Source organism: Thyridium curvatum, assembly GCF_004353045.1.
Source record: "Thyridium curvatum strain D216 chromosome Unknown NODE_33_length_396248_cov_80.180210, whole genome shotgun sequence".
NCBI classification, from domain to species: domain Eukaryota; kingdom Fungi; phylum Ascomycota; class Sordariomycetes; order Thyridiales; family Thyridiaceae; genus Thyridium; species Thyridium curvatum.
This window is the reverse complement of record NW_022156788.1, coordinates 338,545-356,260: the sequence shown is the minus strand read 5'-3', so window position 1 is coordinate 356,260 and position 17,716 is coordinate 338,545. Positions and strand designations below refer to the sequence as shown.

The 17,716-nt window shown below is 54.4% G+C and overlaps 7 protein-coding genes across 7 annotated transcripts; 5 read left to right on the top strand and 2 right to left on the bottom strand.

Moving 5' to 3' along the window:
• Positions 1-1,470: 1,470 nt before the first annotated feature.
• E0L32_006080 (uncharacterized protein) lies at positions 1,471-2,082 on the bottom strand (the record flags this gene model as incomplete). Its single annotated transcript, XM_031140673.1, has 1 exon — positions 1,471-2,082. The coding sequence occupies one exon, from the start codon at positions 2,080-2,082 to the stop codon at positions 1,471-1,473; it is 612 nt and encodes a 203-aa protein (XP_030995320.1).
• A 1,596-nt stretch (positions 2,083-3,678) lies between these two features.
• On the top strand, positions 3,679-5,334 carry E0L32_006079 (uncharacterized protein; the record flags this gene model as incomplete). Its single annotated transcript, XM_031140672.1, has 3 exons — positions 3,679-3,798; positions 3,855-4,341; positions 4,400-5,334. 3 exons carry the CDS (start codon positions 3,679-3,681, stop codon positions 5,332-5,334), a joined length of 1,542 nt encoding a protein of 513 aa, XP_030995319.1.
• A 671-nt stretch (positions 5,335-6,005) lies between these two features.
• Positions 6,006-8,801, bottom strand: E0L32_006078 (uncharacterized protein; the record flags this gene model as incomplete). The annotated part of the gene is made up of 7 exons (XM_031140671.1): positions 6,006-6,645; positions 6,864-6,964; positions 7,041-7,101; positions 7,160-7,268; positions 7,357-8,406; positions 8,475-8,649; positions 8,706-8,801. The coding sequence occupies 7 exons, from the start codon at positions 8,799-8,801 to the stop codon at positions 6,006-6,008; spliced, it is 2,232 nt and encodes a 743-aa protein (XP_030995318.1).
• A 715-nt stretch (positions 8,802-9,516) lies between these two features.
• E0L32_006077 (uncharacterized protein) lies at positions 9,517-11,315 on the top strand (the record flags this gene model as incomplete). The annotated part of the gene is made up of 2 exons (XM_031140670.1): positions 9,517-9,626; positions 9,713-11,315. The coding sequence occupies 2 exons, from the start codon at positions 9,517-9,519 to the stop codon at positions 11,313-11,315; spliced, it is 1,713 nt and encodes a 570-aa protein (XP_030995317.1).
• An 820-nt stretch (positions 11,316-12,135) lies between these two features.
• On the top strand, positions 12,136-13,098 carry E0L32_006076 (uncharacterized protein; the record flags this gene model as incomplete). Its single annotated transcript, XM_031140669.1, has 1 exon — positions 12,136-13,098. The coding sequence occupies one exon, from the start codon at positions 12,136-12,138 to the stop codon at positions 13,096-13,098; it is 963 nt and encodes a 320-aa protein (XP_030995316.1).
• Positions 13,099-13,519: 421 nt separating this feature from the next.
• E0L32_006075 (uncharacterized protein) lies at positions 13,520-14,648 on the top strand (the record flags this gene model as incomplete). The annotated part of the gene is made up of 2 exons (XM_031140667.1): positions 13,520-13,663; positions 13,716-14,648. 2 exons carry the CDS (start codon positions 13,520-13,522, stop codon positions 14,646-14,648), a joined length of 1,077 nt encoding a protein of 358 aa, XP_030995315.1.
• Positions 14,649-15,121: 473 nt separating this feature from the next.
• On the top strand, positions 15,122-15,468 carry E0L32_006074 (uncharacterized protein; the record flags this gene model as incomplete). Its single annotated transcript, XM_031140666.1, has 2 exons — positions 15,122-15,212; positions 15,317-15,468. The coding sequence occupies 2 exons, from the start codon at positions 15,122-15,124 to the stop codon at positions 15,466-15,468; spliced, it is 243 nt and encodes an 80-aa protein (XP_030995314.1).
• Positions 15,469-17,716: the final 2,248 nt, after the last annotated feature.

The window sequence follows — 17,716 nt, the reverse complement described above, 5'->3', positions numbered from 1 at the left end:
CCGAGATCTCCTTGTATATCCCAGCAACTATCTGCACTGCAGTCCCGGTGATGGGCGCGACGGCGGTCACCGAGGCCGGGATCGCACCTACAGCACCCCCGGCGAGGTCTACGACCCCGACCCAAGGCGATGACGCAACCTCCGCGTTGAAATTGTCGAGGAATGACAGGAACGTGACTTGGTCGATGCCACACCGCATCAAATCCGGGGCGTACGCTCGGATGAAACCCCGGTCCCGCCGCCTCGGGCGCCGCTGAGGAATGATGACGGGTCGAGGCAGTCCTACAGACGTACCCGCCAACGGCTGGTCCGGGATAGGAGCGCCGAACACTGCCGTCATGGACTGGGTATGCAATTGGAAGTCGGCTTGCTTCTCCATGGCTTGGTGTTTCTTGGTACCAGTGTGTGAGGGAATTCCAAGACCTGCCGGGCTGGCCGATTTGATGCCTTATATGTGGCCCGTCCAGCAGTGGGGGCTTCCCTCCGAGACAGCATCTATGCGATCCCGACGTCGCGAACCCGATTGCGGTAGGAGCAACACAGCCCCCGAGGAAAGGCGCCCCACTCATGCTGGACCGGCACCGGGCTTCTCGGTTGCGTAGGCGCCAACCCCCGTTCTGGACTAAATCCCGGCAGTATTGCCAATCAAATGTCTCAAGCCATTCCTCCATCAGAATCAGGATGGGGTAGTTGCTGGCCGGTGACTTTGAAAAGAGATGTAACCATATCCCATGGTTGGGGCGGAGTCGAGTGAGCTGTATGACGTACGTGAAGTGCGAGCTGGTGGTCGGGGGTAAATGTAGCGAGGGGCGACTTTTAATATCTGTTTGGAGATGTACGAAACAATAAAAAGATCTCGGATTGCTTGAAAATTTTACAACGGATGGCAACATCGTCTACAAACTCAAGGGGATTGCGCTGCAATATATGCCAGAGAAAAACTTGACTCTGCGAAAGCGATCCCGAACCCGGCGCGTGGATGGGCGATCGCGATTGCGACTCGGATGCCGCACAGCCCGACTCCCTATTCAGGGAGTGTTGCGCTAACGGTCCTTGAGGAACAAATTAAAGAATATGGTGAATATTCTTGCGTACCAAATTATGCTTGGAGTATCTACTCTCCCCGTTTTGATAAACATGTCATCAGGTAAGGTATTTTGATGTTTTCAGCAGGACTCCTGTGATTCACTCAGATTGAAGTAGGCTACACAGTCAAATCAGGAGTTCCCTATTCTGACAGAAACATGACCATTGATTGACCCGTCCAATGCCTCCACGCGCACAAACAAACCGCTATGTTCCATGTCCTCTTCGCCACCTCATGCAGTGTTCATGCCATGTCCGTATGCAGATCTTCCCACCACCCGTGTCGCTTCTGCTCCCACCCACTGTTCACATGGTATTTCCCGATGACCTGGCCATATGTTGATCCCGCCATGTCATTTTGACCCAGTCTAGCGTCGGGACAGTCTAATTCCTCTTGCCAGGAGTTCGGAAGTCCATCACCAGCCACTTGTTTGACATGTCCACGTACCCAAGGGCGATAATGCTAAGGAGCACGCCGGCTCCTCTCCGAAAAGCAGAGACCCTCTGCTTCCAGGGTTCCTCGCTCCTGTACATAATGTCCATGCCTCGCTCGGCGAGCGCTACCACGGTGACGGCGATGTCGCTCCAGTCTGTGTTGTCGGATCCAATCCGGAGATTGAGGTACTGCTCCTGCTGCGAAGGGGAAGGCTTGTCGAGCAGAATGAGATCGAGGTGGGGCTTCCTGGACCAGTGGCTCATGCACCGCAGGGTGAACGAGGAGATGTGAGCGAAACAACCGCTCTCAGCCAACATGCGGAGCATTGGATCACCAAGGGCGATATCGACATCCGGATCTTGGATGATGTAGAATTTGTTCTCGCCATAGCGGATGGGGAACGCCTCTTCGCGAATCTGCCGGTTGACTTGGAGGAGAGAGGGAACCCTCCTCAGGCGAATGGGACGGCCGCGCTTGACGAGAACCAGGCGGTAGATTTTGTTGCGGATCGCGAGCGGCAAATCGAAGAATGCGGAGGTCTCGTAGTACGGGGAGGACATGCTGAAATGATGTTTTCTTCTTCTTGATAAGGGTTGTGTGAGGCAGCTGCGGTCACGTCAGAGTGACCAGGAGATGGATAAAGGGCGAGAGGCGTGATGTGGTTTTCTCGTGTTGATGAACCTGTCAGAGTTGGGTGCTTTGCCAGGTTGAGTCTCTATGGAATGCCAGGAAGTGAAACTTAAAGGAGGAGAGATCTTGGATCAGGGTTCTTTGCCAAGGAGTATGCTAGAATCATGGAGAGAGAAGCAGGGCGGATTGACGAGGTTGGGGGGAAAGGATTGGAATTTGCCTTGGGGGAAACCTCTCTAGGCGACGCTCTTGGTGAAGAAAGCAGGCTGTGACGTGCTGGGTGAGGATGTGGTGAGAGGGGGAGCTCCAATTTGGTGAACAACGTCAATGAAGATATTGTCAACAGTTGGCACGGACAGGATACCCCTTTTTTTCGTCCATGTATTTTCTCTTCTTGTCCTTTTTTTCTCTTTTTCTTTTATATATACTAAGAAAAAAAAAGAATCAACAGCTGTCATCAAATAAATGCAAAGCCTATGGTAGTGCGATAAGGGTCCTCTGAAAGCACGAGTCTGGCAACCATCGGATAATTGAGATCCAAACACGACTGGTGCGCTTGAACTTGTGACGGCCATGACCTTTTTCTGACCATCTGGTCGATGATTGTAGAGGCAGCATAGTTACTCCCAGACAATTCTCCATGGCACTGTGTTCCAATGCGCATGCTGGCATTCAACAGCAGGAGAGCCTTGCACACTTGTGCATCATTGTGTTCAATCTCAAGGCTGTTCAAGCACAATCGTTATCTTCGTAGATGGCTCTGATAAGGATGGAGCGTTGCTTGAACTTCCCGTGACGTGGCATGTTCTGCCAGTGAGCCTCGGCGGCATGTGCTGCAACAGCTGTTGAAATTGTAAGGTAGTAAACATTGATACTAAGTAAATATCAGAGTTCTGGATGAGGATGGATATCAGGTCCCCTTAGTTATATCCCAGAACCTGAGACCAGTTTGCCTCACTGTTAGTCATAGGTACATTGTTTGGATGTTTGGAGTGCCTGATTGCAAACACAGTTCATGCACTCACTCAATGACGGTGCATCGCACATACGGCACCGAGTTTGCACTCTGGCCACTGTCCACAAGGCCCAGTATCTTTCAGAACAACAATGAATGCCCTCGGCAGTTCAGATGGACCACTGTGCCGCCCCCCTACTCCGCTCTTTGTTGAGCCACTGCCGTTAGCGAATACATGGATCTGTTCAACCATTTCTTCCCATGCAATTTGTTTCACGGTCGCGGGCGGTGAGGCTAGTGACGCCAAGCCCCACCAAAGCAGGATATTCAGGGGTAGCTGTGCCCTAGAATGAGGGGCCCAAGCTCTTTTTATCCTGACCTGATCCAGATTCTAGCCCAATTGACCGCCTTTCCAGTCGGGTCCCCGAGCATTCCAGCCCCGAGACGGTCTGGCTATTTTTTTTTATCCCTCCCCATCGATATACGAACGTGTCCCTCCGGCCTTCGACCTGATCACCTCCCTCTGGATCAATTGACGCGGACAATCAGGTCTCGCACTCCATCATTCATCATGACCACCAAGCCCAAGCCCGGAGCTGAGCTCACAGAGGACATCAACTTTATCAAGACCCCTGCCGCCCAGCCCTCCAAGTTCGAGACTGGCGAGGACTGCGGCGTCCCGACCTCCAGCGTAAGCTCGTGACGACAGTTCCCGAGTATCTCAATTGACGCTGACATTTTCCATAGTCTCCCGCAATCAACAACCCTCCCCTGCCCGCCGAAGGATCCGGAAACGAGAGCTTTAACAACTATGCCCTCCTCGCTGTCATCTTCGGCATCCCCCTCTACCTGACGTGGAAGCTCGGCGGTGGTCTCAAGACCTTCCTCTTCCTGGCCGTCGTCTTCTTCTTCCCTCTCCTGATCGTCATCTGGTACATCGCGTCCAACTTCAGCCCCCGCACCAATGACAAGGCCAAGCTGCCGAACCGGCCCGTCGAGTTCTACATCACCTTCAAGAAGGAGAGCGACCGCCAGAAGTGGAGCGGCAGGAACAAGATCCCCATGAAGACCTTCTACGAGATGTACTTTGACGGTGACGTCGACTTTAATGGCGACTGCCTCGACATTATGGAGTACCGCCACGACTGGGCCACCTTCAACTTCACCGTCGACGTCTTCAAGTTTATCCTGTTCAACTTCTTCATGGACATCATCTTCCACACCCGCGCTCAAGGTAAGACGAAGTTTCCTCAGATCCTGCCGACCCGAAGACTGGCACTGACCAAAACAAGATGAGGAGCAGATCCGCCCCAACTACGACCGCGGTAACGACCACTACGCTTGGTTCCTCGGCCCCCGCATGATCTACACCTCCGGCGTCATCTCCGACATCACCCGCGAGGAGACGCTCGAGGAGATGCAGGACAACAAGATGGCCATCGTCTGCGAGAAGATCGGCCTCCGCGAGGGCGATCGCATGCTCGACATCGGCTGCGGCTGGGGCACCCTCGCCCGCTTCGCCAGCGTCAACTTCGGCGCCAAGGTCACCGGCTGCACCCTGGCCCGCAACCAGGCCGCCTGGGGCAACGACGCGCTGCGCAAGGCCGGCATCCCCGAGGAGCAGAGCAACATGCTGTGCATGGACTACCGCGACATCCCCTTCCAGAAGTTCGACAAGATCACCCAGCTCGAGATGGCCGAGCACGTCGGCATCAAGCGGCTCACCGGCTTCTTCCGCCAGTGCTACGACATGCTCGAGGACGACGGCTCCATGTACGTCCAGCTCTCCGGCCTGCGCCGCGCCTGGCAGTACGAGGACTTCATCTGGGGCACCTTCCTGAACAAGTACATCTTCCCCGGCGCCGACGCCTCCACCCCGCTCAGCTTCTACGTGAGCTGCCTCGAGTCTGCTGGCTTCGAGGTCAAGAGCATCGACACCGTCGGCGTCCACTACTCCGGCACCATCTGGAGGTGGTACAGGAACTGGCTGGGCAACGCCGAGGAGATCAAGGCCAAGTACGGTGTCCGCTGGTTCCGGATCTGGGAGCTCTTCCTGGCCTGGTCCAGCATTGCCTCCCGCCAGGGCAGCGCCACCTGCTTCCAGTTTGTCGTCGTCAAGAACCTCAACGCCACCCACCGCATCGAGGGCGTCCCCTCGCAGTACGGCCTCCACGGCGCTCTGGCCGCCGCTCGCGCCAAGGGCAAGGCTTCCTTCCCCAAGAACTAAAGCGCTTCACGGAAGGGCGTTGGCTATCGCTGGACGGCTGGTCAGTCTGGCAAACGCGGTTGTCCCTATGACAGCCTAACACATCAGATTGAGTCAAGAGGAGGGATAGTTGCCGGAGGACCAGTTCAAACCTGATTGATGATAATACTGGACTTGGAGCAAAGAAGAGAGCGCGGGATCGGCCGCGATGGATAAAAGGGGCCGGTGATGCGAGTGTTAGCACCGCTTGCCGGCATCCCGCAAATGAGGAAATGTCGAACAACACCATTGATAGAGATGCTCTACAGAGCTTTTATAAAAGTCTTTTAATGCTTTTCTCACCTACTGCTGCCAATGATGTAATTGAATCCTGCGTGCATGAACCGCTGTAAGCACTAGGTACCACCGGTGTGGGTGTTTGGTTTCGACATCGGGCACACAGACAGGGGGTAGAGGTCCAGACTCTGACCAGACTCGTAAGCACAACGAATACGAAACTCCGTTGCAAAATGTCGGAACTGTCATGGACTTCCAAATTGATTGACCTTGGACCAGGACAACCAACGTCTTGATCAACATCGGTCGGACTAGAGTGCAAAGAAAACAAGACACGATGCCGCAGACTGCGTGGTCATCTAACGCACGGCGCTGGATGCTACGCGCCAGCAGGTGGCTCGTCGCCCTCCCGCTCCTCACGACACTGCTGCTCCTCCTCGCGCGGGGACGTTCCTCGTGCCTTCGATCAAGAGGCCTGGAACGCTGGAGCTGAGTCTGCCGCAGCTCTCCATGGTCTCGGTATGGGTTTCTTTCTTCCTTTTTTTCCCCATTCGCCCAGGCATGGGAGACGACATCGTGAGTACTGACGGCAAAAACGCCCACGACAGTACGACGGCATCATGACCACCTCCGCCCCGCACAGCATGGAGTTCATGTTCACGCTGCACGCCCTCCCCAACGCCTTCGCGTGGGAGTGCCCGGCCTGCCCAGCGCACGTCCAGGACCCGGGGGGGGGAGCGGGTACGTCCGGGAGTGTGAACGAGTATCTTCCTGAGGGGGTGACGATGGCTCCTCGGAGAGCCGGGTTGTTCTTGGCCATTGTTTGGGGTAGCTGATTGATGGTATCTGTGGCGGCGGGCCTTGCGTGGCTGAGGTATCGGGTGAGTAGGAGGGCTGCTGGGTGGATGGAGCAAAGCTCGCTTGGTGATGTTGATGTTGGGGCCAAGGGAGACCAGGGGACGGTGACTGGTGAGGAAGAGCGGTGGACAGATGGCGACTCCGCAGTTCCGTACACCGACCATGATGACGCGGAGATAGGTGGCATTGATCATGGATCTGAATCAAGATAGTGTATTAGGTCAATTTAGAAGTAGTCTCGCTGTGCTGAGCTTGATGAATTTCTAGCTATGCCTCCTCTACGCCCCGCTTCTTCCTTCCCTTTGAATCTCATCTGATTAGATCCTCCATCACACAGTAGCCCAGTGGAGATAGCCCTTTACCATTACTTCGGAAAAAGCTGTCAAAAAATGGAGCTGTCTATGAAAGGGGTGTACTGCTGAGGGCATGTGGTGTTGGGCGGCGGAACTACGCCCTGCAGGTATGCCTGGACATGCGCGAAGTAACAGTCTGATCCCGGCTGGTTGATGACTGTGTGCTGAATTCAGGAGACGTAGGGGTCAGTTTGGGTTCTTGCTGATATGAAGACAGAGGGATCTCGATGGTCTACTTACGCCGACAGCTTCTTGCTTTAGAATAACCGACCCTTGGAACCCAGAGGACATTTTCTGCGCACTATGATGAAACATTCAGCCGCTTGTAATATCGTAGGATGACAGTTAACAGGACTTACGATATCAAGGGCGTAATGGGGTCGATGGTGTTGCTCGCAAACAGGATCGGGAAGGATGTCGGCTTGTTTGCCCCAAGCACTGACTCTGCATAACCACGACGAGGGTCAGCTTTTGCAACTGAGAGTGGGCTTTTCTTCCATCTTTCCCAACAGAAAACAGCATCGGAGACAGAGCAAGTTCAAGGAGGGTCACATACCTTGCATAAACATACTATCGGGCAAATGCGGCTGGAATGATCTGCACAGAATCTGCTCCACGTAAATGGGGTAGATGTCACCGATGTACTTGCTCTTGGAGACGGTGTACTCGGCGTAGTCCCTGAATTCCTCGATGGTGGTAAGCTTGTTTCTCCGGGACGGATCGACGCATTGGATGACGAGACGCGCGTCGGATGCGTCGCGCAGCGAGTCGAACCTGCCTGCGAGAGCAGACACGTTGCCCTGCTCAAGCTGATGGAGCATTTCGGCCATGAGCGGGAAGCCTGCGAGCGGCTCGTAGATAGCATTGATAAAAGAGGCCTTCAGGTCGGAGTAGGTGACCATCGTCGGCAGAGTCCGGCCTGGGACTCCGCTTATCGGGACCGGGTGGTCCAGAAGTTGTTCAATCAGTCCGTTGAGTCTGTCCGTGATGTTGGCCGGCGTGGGTCCCCAGAAGGAGCAGTTTGTAGGACCGGCGGAGTGACAGGAGGTGGAGAAGCTCTCCATGGCTGCGTCCATCTTGTCGACATTGTCCCGCCAGTCATTGTCGTAGTATTGGTCTGCATTAATAACGCCGTCGAGGACCATTCTCCCGATTCGGTCGGGGAACATGGAAGCAAAGGTGGTGCCGACGACAGTGCCGTAGCTGATGCCATAGGCCCACAACTTGGCCTCTGCGGGTGCTCGGCCGACGGACAGGGCATCGGCTTCGATGAACGTGATCAAGTCATGGGCGACTGCCGGAGTGGTCACATAATACCCATGAGATGAACCGTTCGCGACAGCGTCGTTACACCACTCTCCGTAAATAGAGGCCGAGTAGTACTGCTGCTCGAAGGACGTGGACGATATGTTGGTAGCGCCGGTTCTATGCAGTGCGAAAAAGGCAGACCTTGCCTCCTGGTTGCCCGAGAAGCAGTCAAGCCCCGGGCCGCTGTTGTTCACGCCGCGAGGGTCAAAGGAAACAATGTTGTACTGGTCGCCAAACATCTTCCCTGCAAAAGCTGCGTATTCGAGAAGTTGTGCGATGCCGGAACCTCCCGGCCCGCCTGGACGAAGAGTCAGCTCATATGACTGGAACGGAACATACATTACATGTACAGATCGAAGCTCTCACCAGGTAGAATCACGAGGTTTGGGGACTCAGCCGTGGCGTTCTTGCCGGCGAGTTTGATGAAGGCGATTGAGGTTGTGCCAATGCTGGTGTTTGAGTAGTCCAGAGGCACTTCGAGCTTCGAACAACCGAATCCGTCGAAGCATGGTGTCCAGGTGAGGTTGGCTGAGGGTTCAATCTAGGTGGACAGCTACGTTAGAAAGCCTTCAGGCCTCGGGCATTTCCAAGGCTCACATCGTCGAATCCCTGGACCATGCCATGGCTATCGCAGCGAGCACCATTGCATCCCACGGCCGTGAGAACAGCAAGCGTAGTCAAGAGCCGTTTCATTTCTTGGAGAGAAGATCCTTTACTGGGCTTCGTGTTTGTCCTGCCGTGTGGCTACCATCCTTCCATGCGACACACTGGGAGCATCAAGAACGTATTTATACAGGTTTCACCTATCTTACGATGCTGGCCAACATCAAGACCATCTGCTGCTTTGCCAGATTCCCCCAAGTCATTTCACGATACGCATTACGAGCGGATCCGTCCTGACAATCCGCTTGTGCGAAGCAGCCAATCGATGCATGTCGCGATAATGTGAACATGCAGTCGCGCATGCTAAATAAGTAAACATGCCGCCCAACGACGCACGACGTCATGGGGGAAAGAGGGCTGTGGTGGCACTACCATCACCCTCCCGTTGACACCCTGTGCTCGGCGCTCCACTTGTGCGAACTGGCCAATGAACCGCTCTGTTAGTAGGGAGACCACCCCTGCCACGCTGACTTACCTTGCGGAATTAACACCTCTAAGCCCCTGACTAGACTGCCTAGGTACACCACCCAATCTTCGTCCAACACAATGCCAATGACAGAAGATCGAGGATGACTACCCCACTCACGTACGAACAAGCAAATAGGTAGTCCCTATTGAAATTCGCTCACCTGCTGATGACATCTCCCTCTCAAAGATTGCCCTTGCAGTTGGCAACTTTCTTGATGGCACTGGGCAGACGCAGTCTTGGGCGTATCGCAAATCTTGGCCACCTCCATTCGGCAGGATGGGCGCCACCAACAACCAGGACGGAACCGCACGGGCAGACCCCCATGCCTGGAGAAGAAAACCTCGAAAGTGGGCGCCCAAGTCAAGACTAGGATGTAAGACTTGCAAGTGAGTCTACAGATCCCCCTGCACTGGTGCGACCAACTTTGCTCAAAGTGCCAAGGGCACAAACTAAACCTTGCACTTGTTAATAGGATACGGCGAGTCAAATGCGACCTGGCGCAGCCTTCATGCAAGAAATGCACGTCCACCGGCCGCACTTGTGACGGCTATAATGAGCCGCCTCCTGTCTCCCGGTTGGACGCCGAGCCAGCTCATCAATATGACAACGAGGGCTGTAGAGCTGCGGTATGCGACAGCGACCATCCATGGACCATGATTCAAGGATCCACTGCCCAGCAGCGGCAGCCAGAGGGTCATGGTCTCTCTCTATACAATCCCGGACCGTTCATGACCCTACCCGTAACTGGGTCAGTGCAGGGCGAGGCAATGAGCTTTTTCAAACATATTTCAGTCAAACATCTCGACGAATACCGCCCCAGCGATTCGTGGCGGAATACTCTGATGTATTTCTCTGAAACAGTACCAGCAGTGCAGCATGCGGCAACGGCTCTAGCATTGATACAGCTTCATGGCTCGGACCGCGACGCCCTTGGTCGTGCGAAAGAACTTGCCGATAAATCTCCCCTATATCACTACAACCGGGCCATCCAATTGGTGTTGAACCAGGAAGCTGGCAACAGCACCGAGACAACGGCAGTCACCCTCCTGGTCTGCTATCTCTTCAATTGCTTTGATCAACTGGCTGGCAACTATGACCAAGCAATGAAGCACCTGCGCGGAGGCGTAGAGCTCTCACGCACCGTCGAGAGGGCTGCCGCCAATAGCAACAATGCCAGTGACAACTCGGAAGCATACACGCTCCTACTTCAGGTCACAAGACAGATTCGCCGCCTCGACATGCAGGCTGTGGCGTTTCTAGTCGACTGGACGCCGGTCGATATACAAGAGACAGTCAATTCCCTGCATCTATCAGCTGGCTGTGCATTCCAGTCCCTCGAGGATGCGGCCGACCACCTCCAGATTCTGATCGCTCGGGTGATGCGACTGCGCTACGCGCATCACGGAATATTCCTAGAGTGTAGTGATCCATCCTTGACCTCTGTACATGTGACTGTCGTCCTCGGGCAGCTGGATCTGTGGTCAGGTCTCTTCGAAAGCATGCTCTTGCAACAAGGCGACCCTCGCGAGAACGTTCCTCAACATAGCAACCCACTCGTATCGCTACTACGCCTGCAGTATACCCTTGTATGGATCCTTCTCCGCTGTTGCGGACCGCAAAGGGAGATGGACTACGACGCTTTCCTGCCGCAGTTTCAGCGATGCGTAGCGCTGGCGGGCGACGTGACGGCGGCGCACGAGCGGGACTCGGGGCCACTACGGTCGACCTACACCCCGGATGTCGGCATAGTCCCCGTGCTCTTCATGGTCGGGGCCAAATGCCGCCATCCCACGGTCCGGCGCGAGGTGCTGGGCATCTTGCGGCGACGGACGATACGGGAGGCGGTGTGGGATAGCATGTCTGCCGCCAGAGTGGTCGAGAGACTCATTGAGATCGAGGAGAGCGGACAGGCCGGGGAAGGGAGAACGGTCCAGAGCATGGCGCAGATTCCGTTCGCGCAGAGGGTCGAGGATGTGACTTGGACAGCCGTCCATGGACCGTCTGCCACCAGGGTGGACATCTGCTATGTGTTTTGTGCGCGAGACGGGGAGCACGTCGAGTCTCTCGTGCTGTGACCAGACAGAATAACGGCAGGTGGCAGTTATGGGCAATGGCACATCCATCCATGGCCGCCCGGACATAACCACCGCCCAAGTCCGTTGTGTCCACCCGCCTCTTCGCTTGCGCAGCTGAGGCACGCATGCATGCTCCAGGCCGTCGGCTGCTTTAGTCATATTCCTATCGAGTATTATTGGTAATCACATCTAGGATCCTAGGCTCAAATACATAGCTGTCGAGAGACGGTGCTTTATGTGTAAACGCCGCTTTCATGTCACTGGTAAACGCCGACAATCTCACCAGAATGTGTATTATCGGCGACGAGGGACCCGCATTGCAGGCTTTTATCGCCGATAGCCAAGAGTTGACCCAACCTTTCCATGGAAGCTTGACGCTCCTTTGCCTTACGCCGACCCGCTCTGATCGGCAATGTCGTGCAGTAACTGTTCTTTGGAGGGCACTTGTTCTTTAAGTTGAGCATGATATCATGATCCAATGCAATGGTTCTATGATGCAGGCTTATTCTATCTGATTGATAAAAAGGTAAACCGGCCCGGATAAAACATTTACATGCGCATCCTAAACCCGAGAGTCATGGAGATAGCACTGGAAACCTCGAATACTCTTGGTCGTGGCATGCAATTGGCCTTGAGAATTCGAATCGTATATAATAGCTAGAGAATATCATGAATCTTGGAAGCTGCCTTGCTCGATCTGATCCGATCCCAACCAACGTCAAAGACTAACCAAAACACAAATCTAGTGAACAGCAAACTGGAGTTGACTCTAATCTTCTGCTTCATATCTGATCAGACATCACAAGACCGCACTCTCACGATGACGACCTACACCCAGTGGAATCACGATACTACCGCCGAGGAGGTTATCCGCGCGCTCGCAGACAAGGTCAAGGGCCGCACCTTTCTCATCACCGGCACAAGCGCCCGCGGCCTGGGTGCCAACACCGCCACCGCTCTCGCCCGCGCCTCCCCGGCGCACCTCATCCTCGTCTCGCGCAACAAGTCCAAGGTCGACCCCGTCATCGACGAGATCCGAAAGATCGACTCCAGCGTGAAAGTCACCTTTGTCGCCTGCGACCTGTCCGACCTCGACTCTGTACGCCATGCCGCAGACGAGATCAACGGCAACAGCGAGATCAGCAAGATCGACGCCGTCATCAACAACGCGGGCATCATGGCCATCCAGGAGTACACCCTCGACAAGCGGGGCGTCGAGATGACCCTGTCCGCGTGCCACGTCGGCCACTTCCTCCTCACCAACCTCATCATGCCCAAGATCAAGGCCGCGGGGCCCGGCGCGCGGGTGGTCAACCTCACGAGCCTGGGCCACCAGATCGGGCCCTTCCGCTTCGGCGACCACAACTTCTCCGGCGGCAAGGCCTACGACCCCTGGTCCGCGTACGGGCAGGCCAAGACGGCCAACGTGCTCTTCACCAAGGGCCTCGCCGGGCGCGGCGTCCTGTCCTACGCCGTCCACCCGGGCTCCATCTACGAGACGGCGCTGGCGGACCACCTCGAGATGAAGGCGTTCGACGACATCGCCGAGGTGGCCAGGGCCAACGGCAACCCCGACTGGTCCATCCACCCGCCCAAGACGACGAGCCAGGGCGTGAGCACGACACTCGCGGCGGCGTTGCGGCCGGATATCGAGGGCGACTCTGGGGCTTACATGTCTGACTGCCAGCCGGAGGCTACGTTTGAGTGGGCGACCAAGGAGGAATACGTGGAGAAGCTGTGGACTGTGAGCGAGGAGCTTGTGGGACAGAAGTTTGACCTATGAAAGCAGAATCGTGGGAGACTTGTTGAAGGACGGTTGACCATGTTGATAGATAGACACCCCCTACTTTCGCTCAATGATTAAGAGATCTACAAATAACAGGCCCGGTCGTGATCTAGCGAGTATCCTCTCCGGGATATCGGTCTGGCCCCTGTGGTGCACGCATTAGGGTGCGGGATTTGACTTTGGTGATGGAAACAGCACACTATACCCGTTAAGTCCGCTTTGCGAGCTTTTGCGAGCTTCACAAAGCACCACTGCCACGGTACTATTCAGGCATGGAGAATATGGACTTAAGGATGTTGAGAGAGATAAATAAAGTAAGAACTATTGTTGCACGGAGTGCCGATTCATGGTTTCTATGTCATGAAAGTCCCGACCCCGCGAGACTACTACGGACTAATCCAACAATCCCGACGACAGCATGGCTACCACTCACCCAAACTTCAATCGCGATACAGAGGGCCTCGAAGTCGCCCGGGCATTTGCTGATCGGGTCTACGACAAGACCATTGTAGTGACCGGAGTGAACCGCGGGGGCATCGGATTCACCACGGCAGAAGCTCTCGTAGGAACCCAATCCAATGCATCCTCAAGCACGCAGCTAACCTCCTCAAAAGGCATCTCAATCACCAGCCCACCTTATCATCGCTGGGCGTACGCCATCTAAGCTGCAAGACAGCATCGATGCCCTCAAGGCTCAGTACCCCAACGTCGACTACCGAGCTCTGCGACTGGATCTGTCGAGCCAAGCAGCCGTCAGAGCCGCTGCCGCCGAACTCCTCAGCTGGGATGACATCCCCAAGGTCGACATACTGATCAACAGCGCCGGGCTTGCGTTGCTGCCAGAGCGCACCCTGAGCGAGGACGGGATCGAGATGCACTTTGCTACGAACCACATCGGGCACTTCCTGTTCACCTGCCTGATCATGCCCAAGCTCCTCAAGGCCGCAGAGACCAACCGCAAGGGTGCGACACGCGTGGTGAACGTGTCGGCCGGCTCGCCGTACTGGGCGTACATGCGATGGAGCGACCCCAACTTCGAGAAGAAGAACAAAGACCTGCCGGCAGAGGAGCAGCCCAACTTTGCTACCCACAAGGCGTGGGGCACGCCGGACATCGAGGAACGATCCTATGTCCCGCTCGAGGCATACAACCAGAGTAAAGTGGCGAACCTGCTGTTCAGCATCGGAGCGACTCGGAGACTGTACGAAAAGCATGGGATCCTTTGCCTCACTGTGCACCCTGGCTGGATCAAGACCGAGCTCCAAAGAGCGGCAACACCGGACTGGAAGAGTTCGGTCGAGAGCTTGATTATGAAGACGGGAGTCCAGTACAAGACGCTGGGGGCAGGATCTTCAACGAGCCTTGTCGCGGCGCTGGATCCTAAGCTCGGAAAGATAGAGAACAAGGACGGAAAAGAGAATGTCGGGATATTTCTGGAGCATTGTCAAGTCACGGACAAGGCGCACCCTCGCGCATGTTCTAGCGAGGAGGCCGACAAGCTCTGGGCTGTATCAGAGCGCTTGGTCCGGGAAAAGTTCTCCTGGTAATCGAGAGTAGCCTTCATATGGAACAAATACTCACACTGCAACTCACCCAGGATCCTTTCTTGCCAATGGATATGCCGCCCACATAACACTCTGCTCTGTGCAGAATTTACTGTTGCGCTTTGAATCGCTTACCGAAGGTTGGGCCGGCGCATCCGGCCCGGCGATCATGCCCACGCTTAGCACTTGAAGGGGGCCACATGTCACTCTGATATCATCGTGGTGGGCAGCCACGAGGGGAAGCTTCAAAACTCGACGAATTGCAGGACACACTCGTACTAATCAATTTATTAGCTTCCCCCAACGATTCGTGTGTGATTCGTCCCTCCATATTCCGGGGTAAGCGGGGGTGCCTACTTAGGGGTCTGTCACCCCCTTCGACATGCTCGTCTTCCTGTCCTCCGCATTTGTTAGGAAAACGGGAGAATTACGAGCATCAATCACCCATCAAAAGAAATCGCTGATACCGGGACAAAATGGAAAAGGCCAAAGCAAAAGCAAAGTTTAACGTGGAGAAGGCCAAGGCCAAGCTCCAGGAGGTGCTGAACGCCGAGAGCGACAATACTTGTAAGTCGAGTGGAGCAAAAGTGCCGACTCAGGTTCCCGGATTGTCGACGATCGCGATACTACAAATGTCCAAAACATAATGCTGACCACGCTCTCCCTGATAGGCCTGACGAACAGAATTGCGACAACTCGCTACCCGGCTGGCGGCAGCGATGTGACCAACACAGTCTCTCACACCCCGCTTGCTCCGATGGAGCGTCGAGGCAGTCACACTGCTCATTTACTGAGGAAACTCAACTCGAGAACAGCATATTAAGTCCTAAGATGCTTGATTCAAGGGGAGCGAAACCGAGAATAGTTGAAATTGGGTCTAGGGAAAAGAGAAACAAGTGTCAAATCAAAGGACCAAGCTATCAACCGTAATGCTTAGAGTGGAACGAAGTGGAACGAAGGACACACGCAGGAACTATATTTTCCTCTCGCCCACACCAGGTGGCGGAGCAAATCTAACAAATGAGAAAGACTGACTAAAGTAACAAAGATAAGAAAAAACAAAATACCCAAAGCAGTTCAGAAAAGCATCGCGCAAAAAGAAGGTACCTTCCAGCCATACTACCCACAACTTATAGTCTCCAACGTATCCGCTATTTTCCTCTTTGTTGTTGTCCTTAAAGTGTCCCAAAAAATCTGCGCTGCAAATTTTTAATAATCCCTGCGTTCAAGTCGTAGAGCATAGTCCCGGTGGTGAGCTCTCGAACCATAGCACTTTGTTGAAACTTCGTAATCTGGCGGCAAATTTTAGTAGGCCAGCAGCTATTCCTACACGCCATGCGGCTGGTCGCATGTAGTGTTCTGCTGGTACTGGCAGTAGCCCCCGCATCGCCAGCAATCTTCCACCCCAAAACCTCCACATGTTCCGCAACCCTCCCATTCGTTCGTTTCTGGATTGAACACCTGCAAACCGCCGTCGCATTTCTCGCATAGAGTTTTTCCAGTCGGTATTCCATATTTCATACACTTATCGCAGGGCATGTAAAATGGGATTTCAGGTGCCGCTTCAGACTGGGGCTGACCGCACTTCCAACAACTCATTTCGTCTTGATTGGCGGAATTGACGGGACTGCGGCGTTCGTTTGAATGGTTACTCAGCTAGTTGATGGGCTCCAGCTAGAGATATTGGTTTGGGTCGGCTAGCGAGAAGGCGATCCCAGACAAGAGGAGGGCACGAGAAGAGGAGAAGAGCGTCTACTGGTGAGATTCTTCGGAGGTAGAAAGGAAGACCTTCTCGAAGACGACCAGTTCTTGAAGTGTATAAAGAGGCAGATGGATGTTGAGAGAGAGAGAGTTAGAGGTCGAACTTTTGTGTATATGTAAGTGGGTGATTTACACAAGAAAGAGACTGGAAGAAGATGAGAGAAACCCTGGGAATATATAGTAAAATCCCCTCTGCTGTATAATCAACTCTCGCGAAAGAATCGTAGCCTGGCTTTGGGAAATCCTTTGCCATGGACCAGCAGAAAACGTTGCTTCAATTCTTAGACAGGGGCATTGTCGAGAATGTGGCCTGTAGGTGGTCGGGTGGCGAAAACCTGGGGGTCACTGGTCCTGGTCCTTAAACGGTTCAGGCCAGCTTGTTGGCCTATGGGAGTTGTCTCCAGTCTTTCTCCTGGCCCTCTGGAGTGGACATTGGGTGGCCGGTGTCCTTCGGCCACACGGTCAGCCCGGAACGCGGTTCTGCCTGGTGTCGCTCTGGCAGGTACGGCCACACTGGCTTACTGCGCAGTAGTGTTGGCCGGTTTAGGGAGGAAACGGGACAAACCAGAGCTCCAACTTGATAACTGCGACTTTGGAGGTTAGGCCGTGACCTGTTCTGATGCAATTCGGGAATGGGGATTGGGGTTTCTAAGCGCCGCTCGCCTCATTCACCACCAAGAAGCTATTCTTTACAGTCATTTGTTTCAATGATGGCCAACATATTGTCTTTTAGTTTCACTTTCAGGTTATCAGGTATATCTGTCTGCCTACTGCGCCTCTTGGAGCAGCCGCCGTTAGACGATAGGAGGCGCAGGCCGTGCGTTGTTGGTTGATAGGTTGTTGGTGTTGATTGGCAACAAAACAAGCGGGGTGATAGCAATCAGTACTCATCACCAAGAATGAAATATTCATGAATAGATGTATTCTTGATGGGTGTAGAATCATCGAACTGCCTGGGAGAGCCTGATGATCCTACCGCTAAGAAGATAAGAAGTCTTCGCACTGCTCGCACTTTTCATGACCACAGACATGACAAACGGTGTTCATGTTATCGACCGAAGTACCGCAGGCCTCATTTCCACCCCCTCAGCACTCCCAGCTGCTCGCCCAAGCCGGCCGCAGAATGATACCAGGAGCACTTAAGAAAGCCCCGAGATGACCAAGGGTGTTTCTCACACCTCTCTGCCCAAGCCGGGTGTAGCATGGTGTTGGCGCTTAGGCCAGCGCTTCAACATGAGAAAGAGCTCCAGTGTAAATACCAAGCGAACCAAGAGTGCAAGGTATTCGGGTATTGTTGGTGACAAAAATTA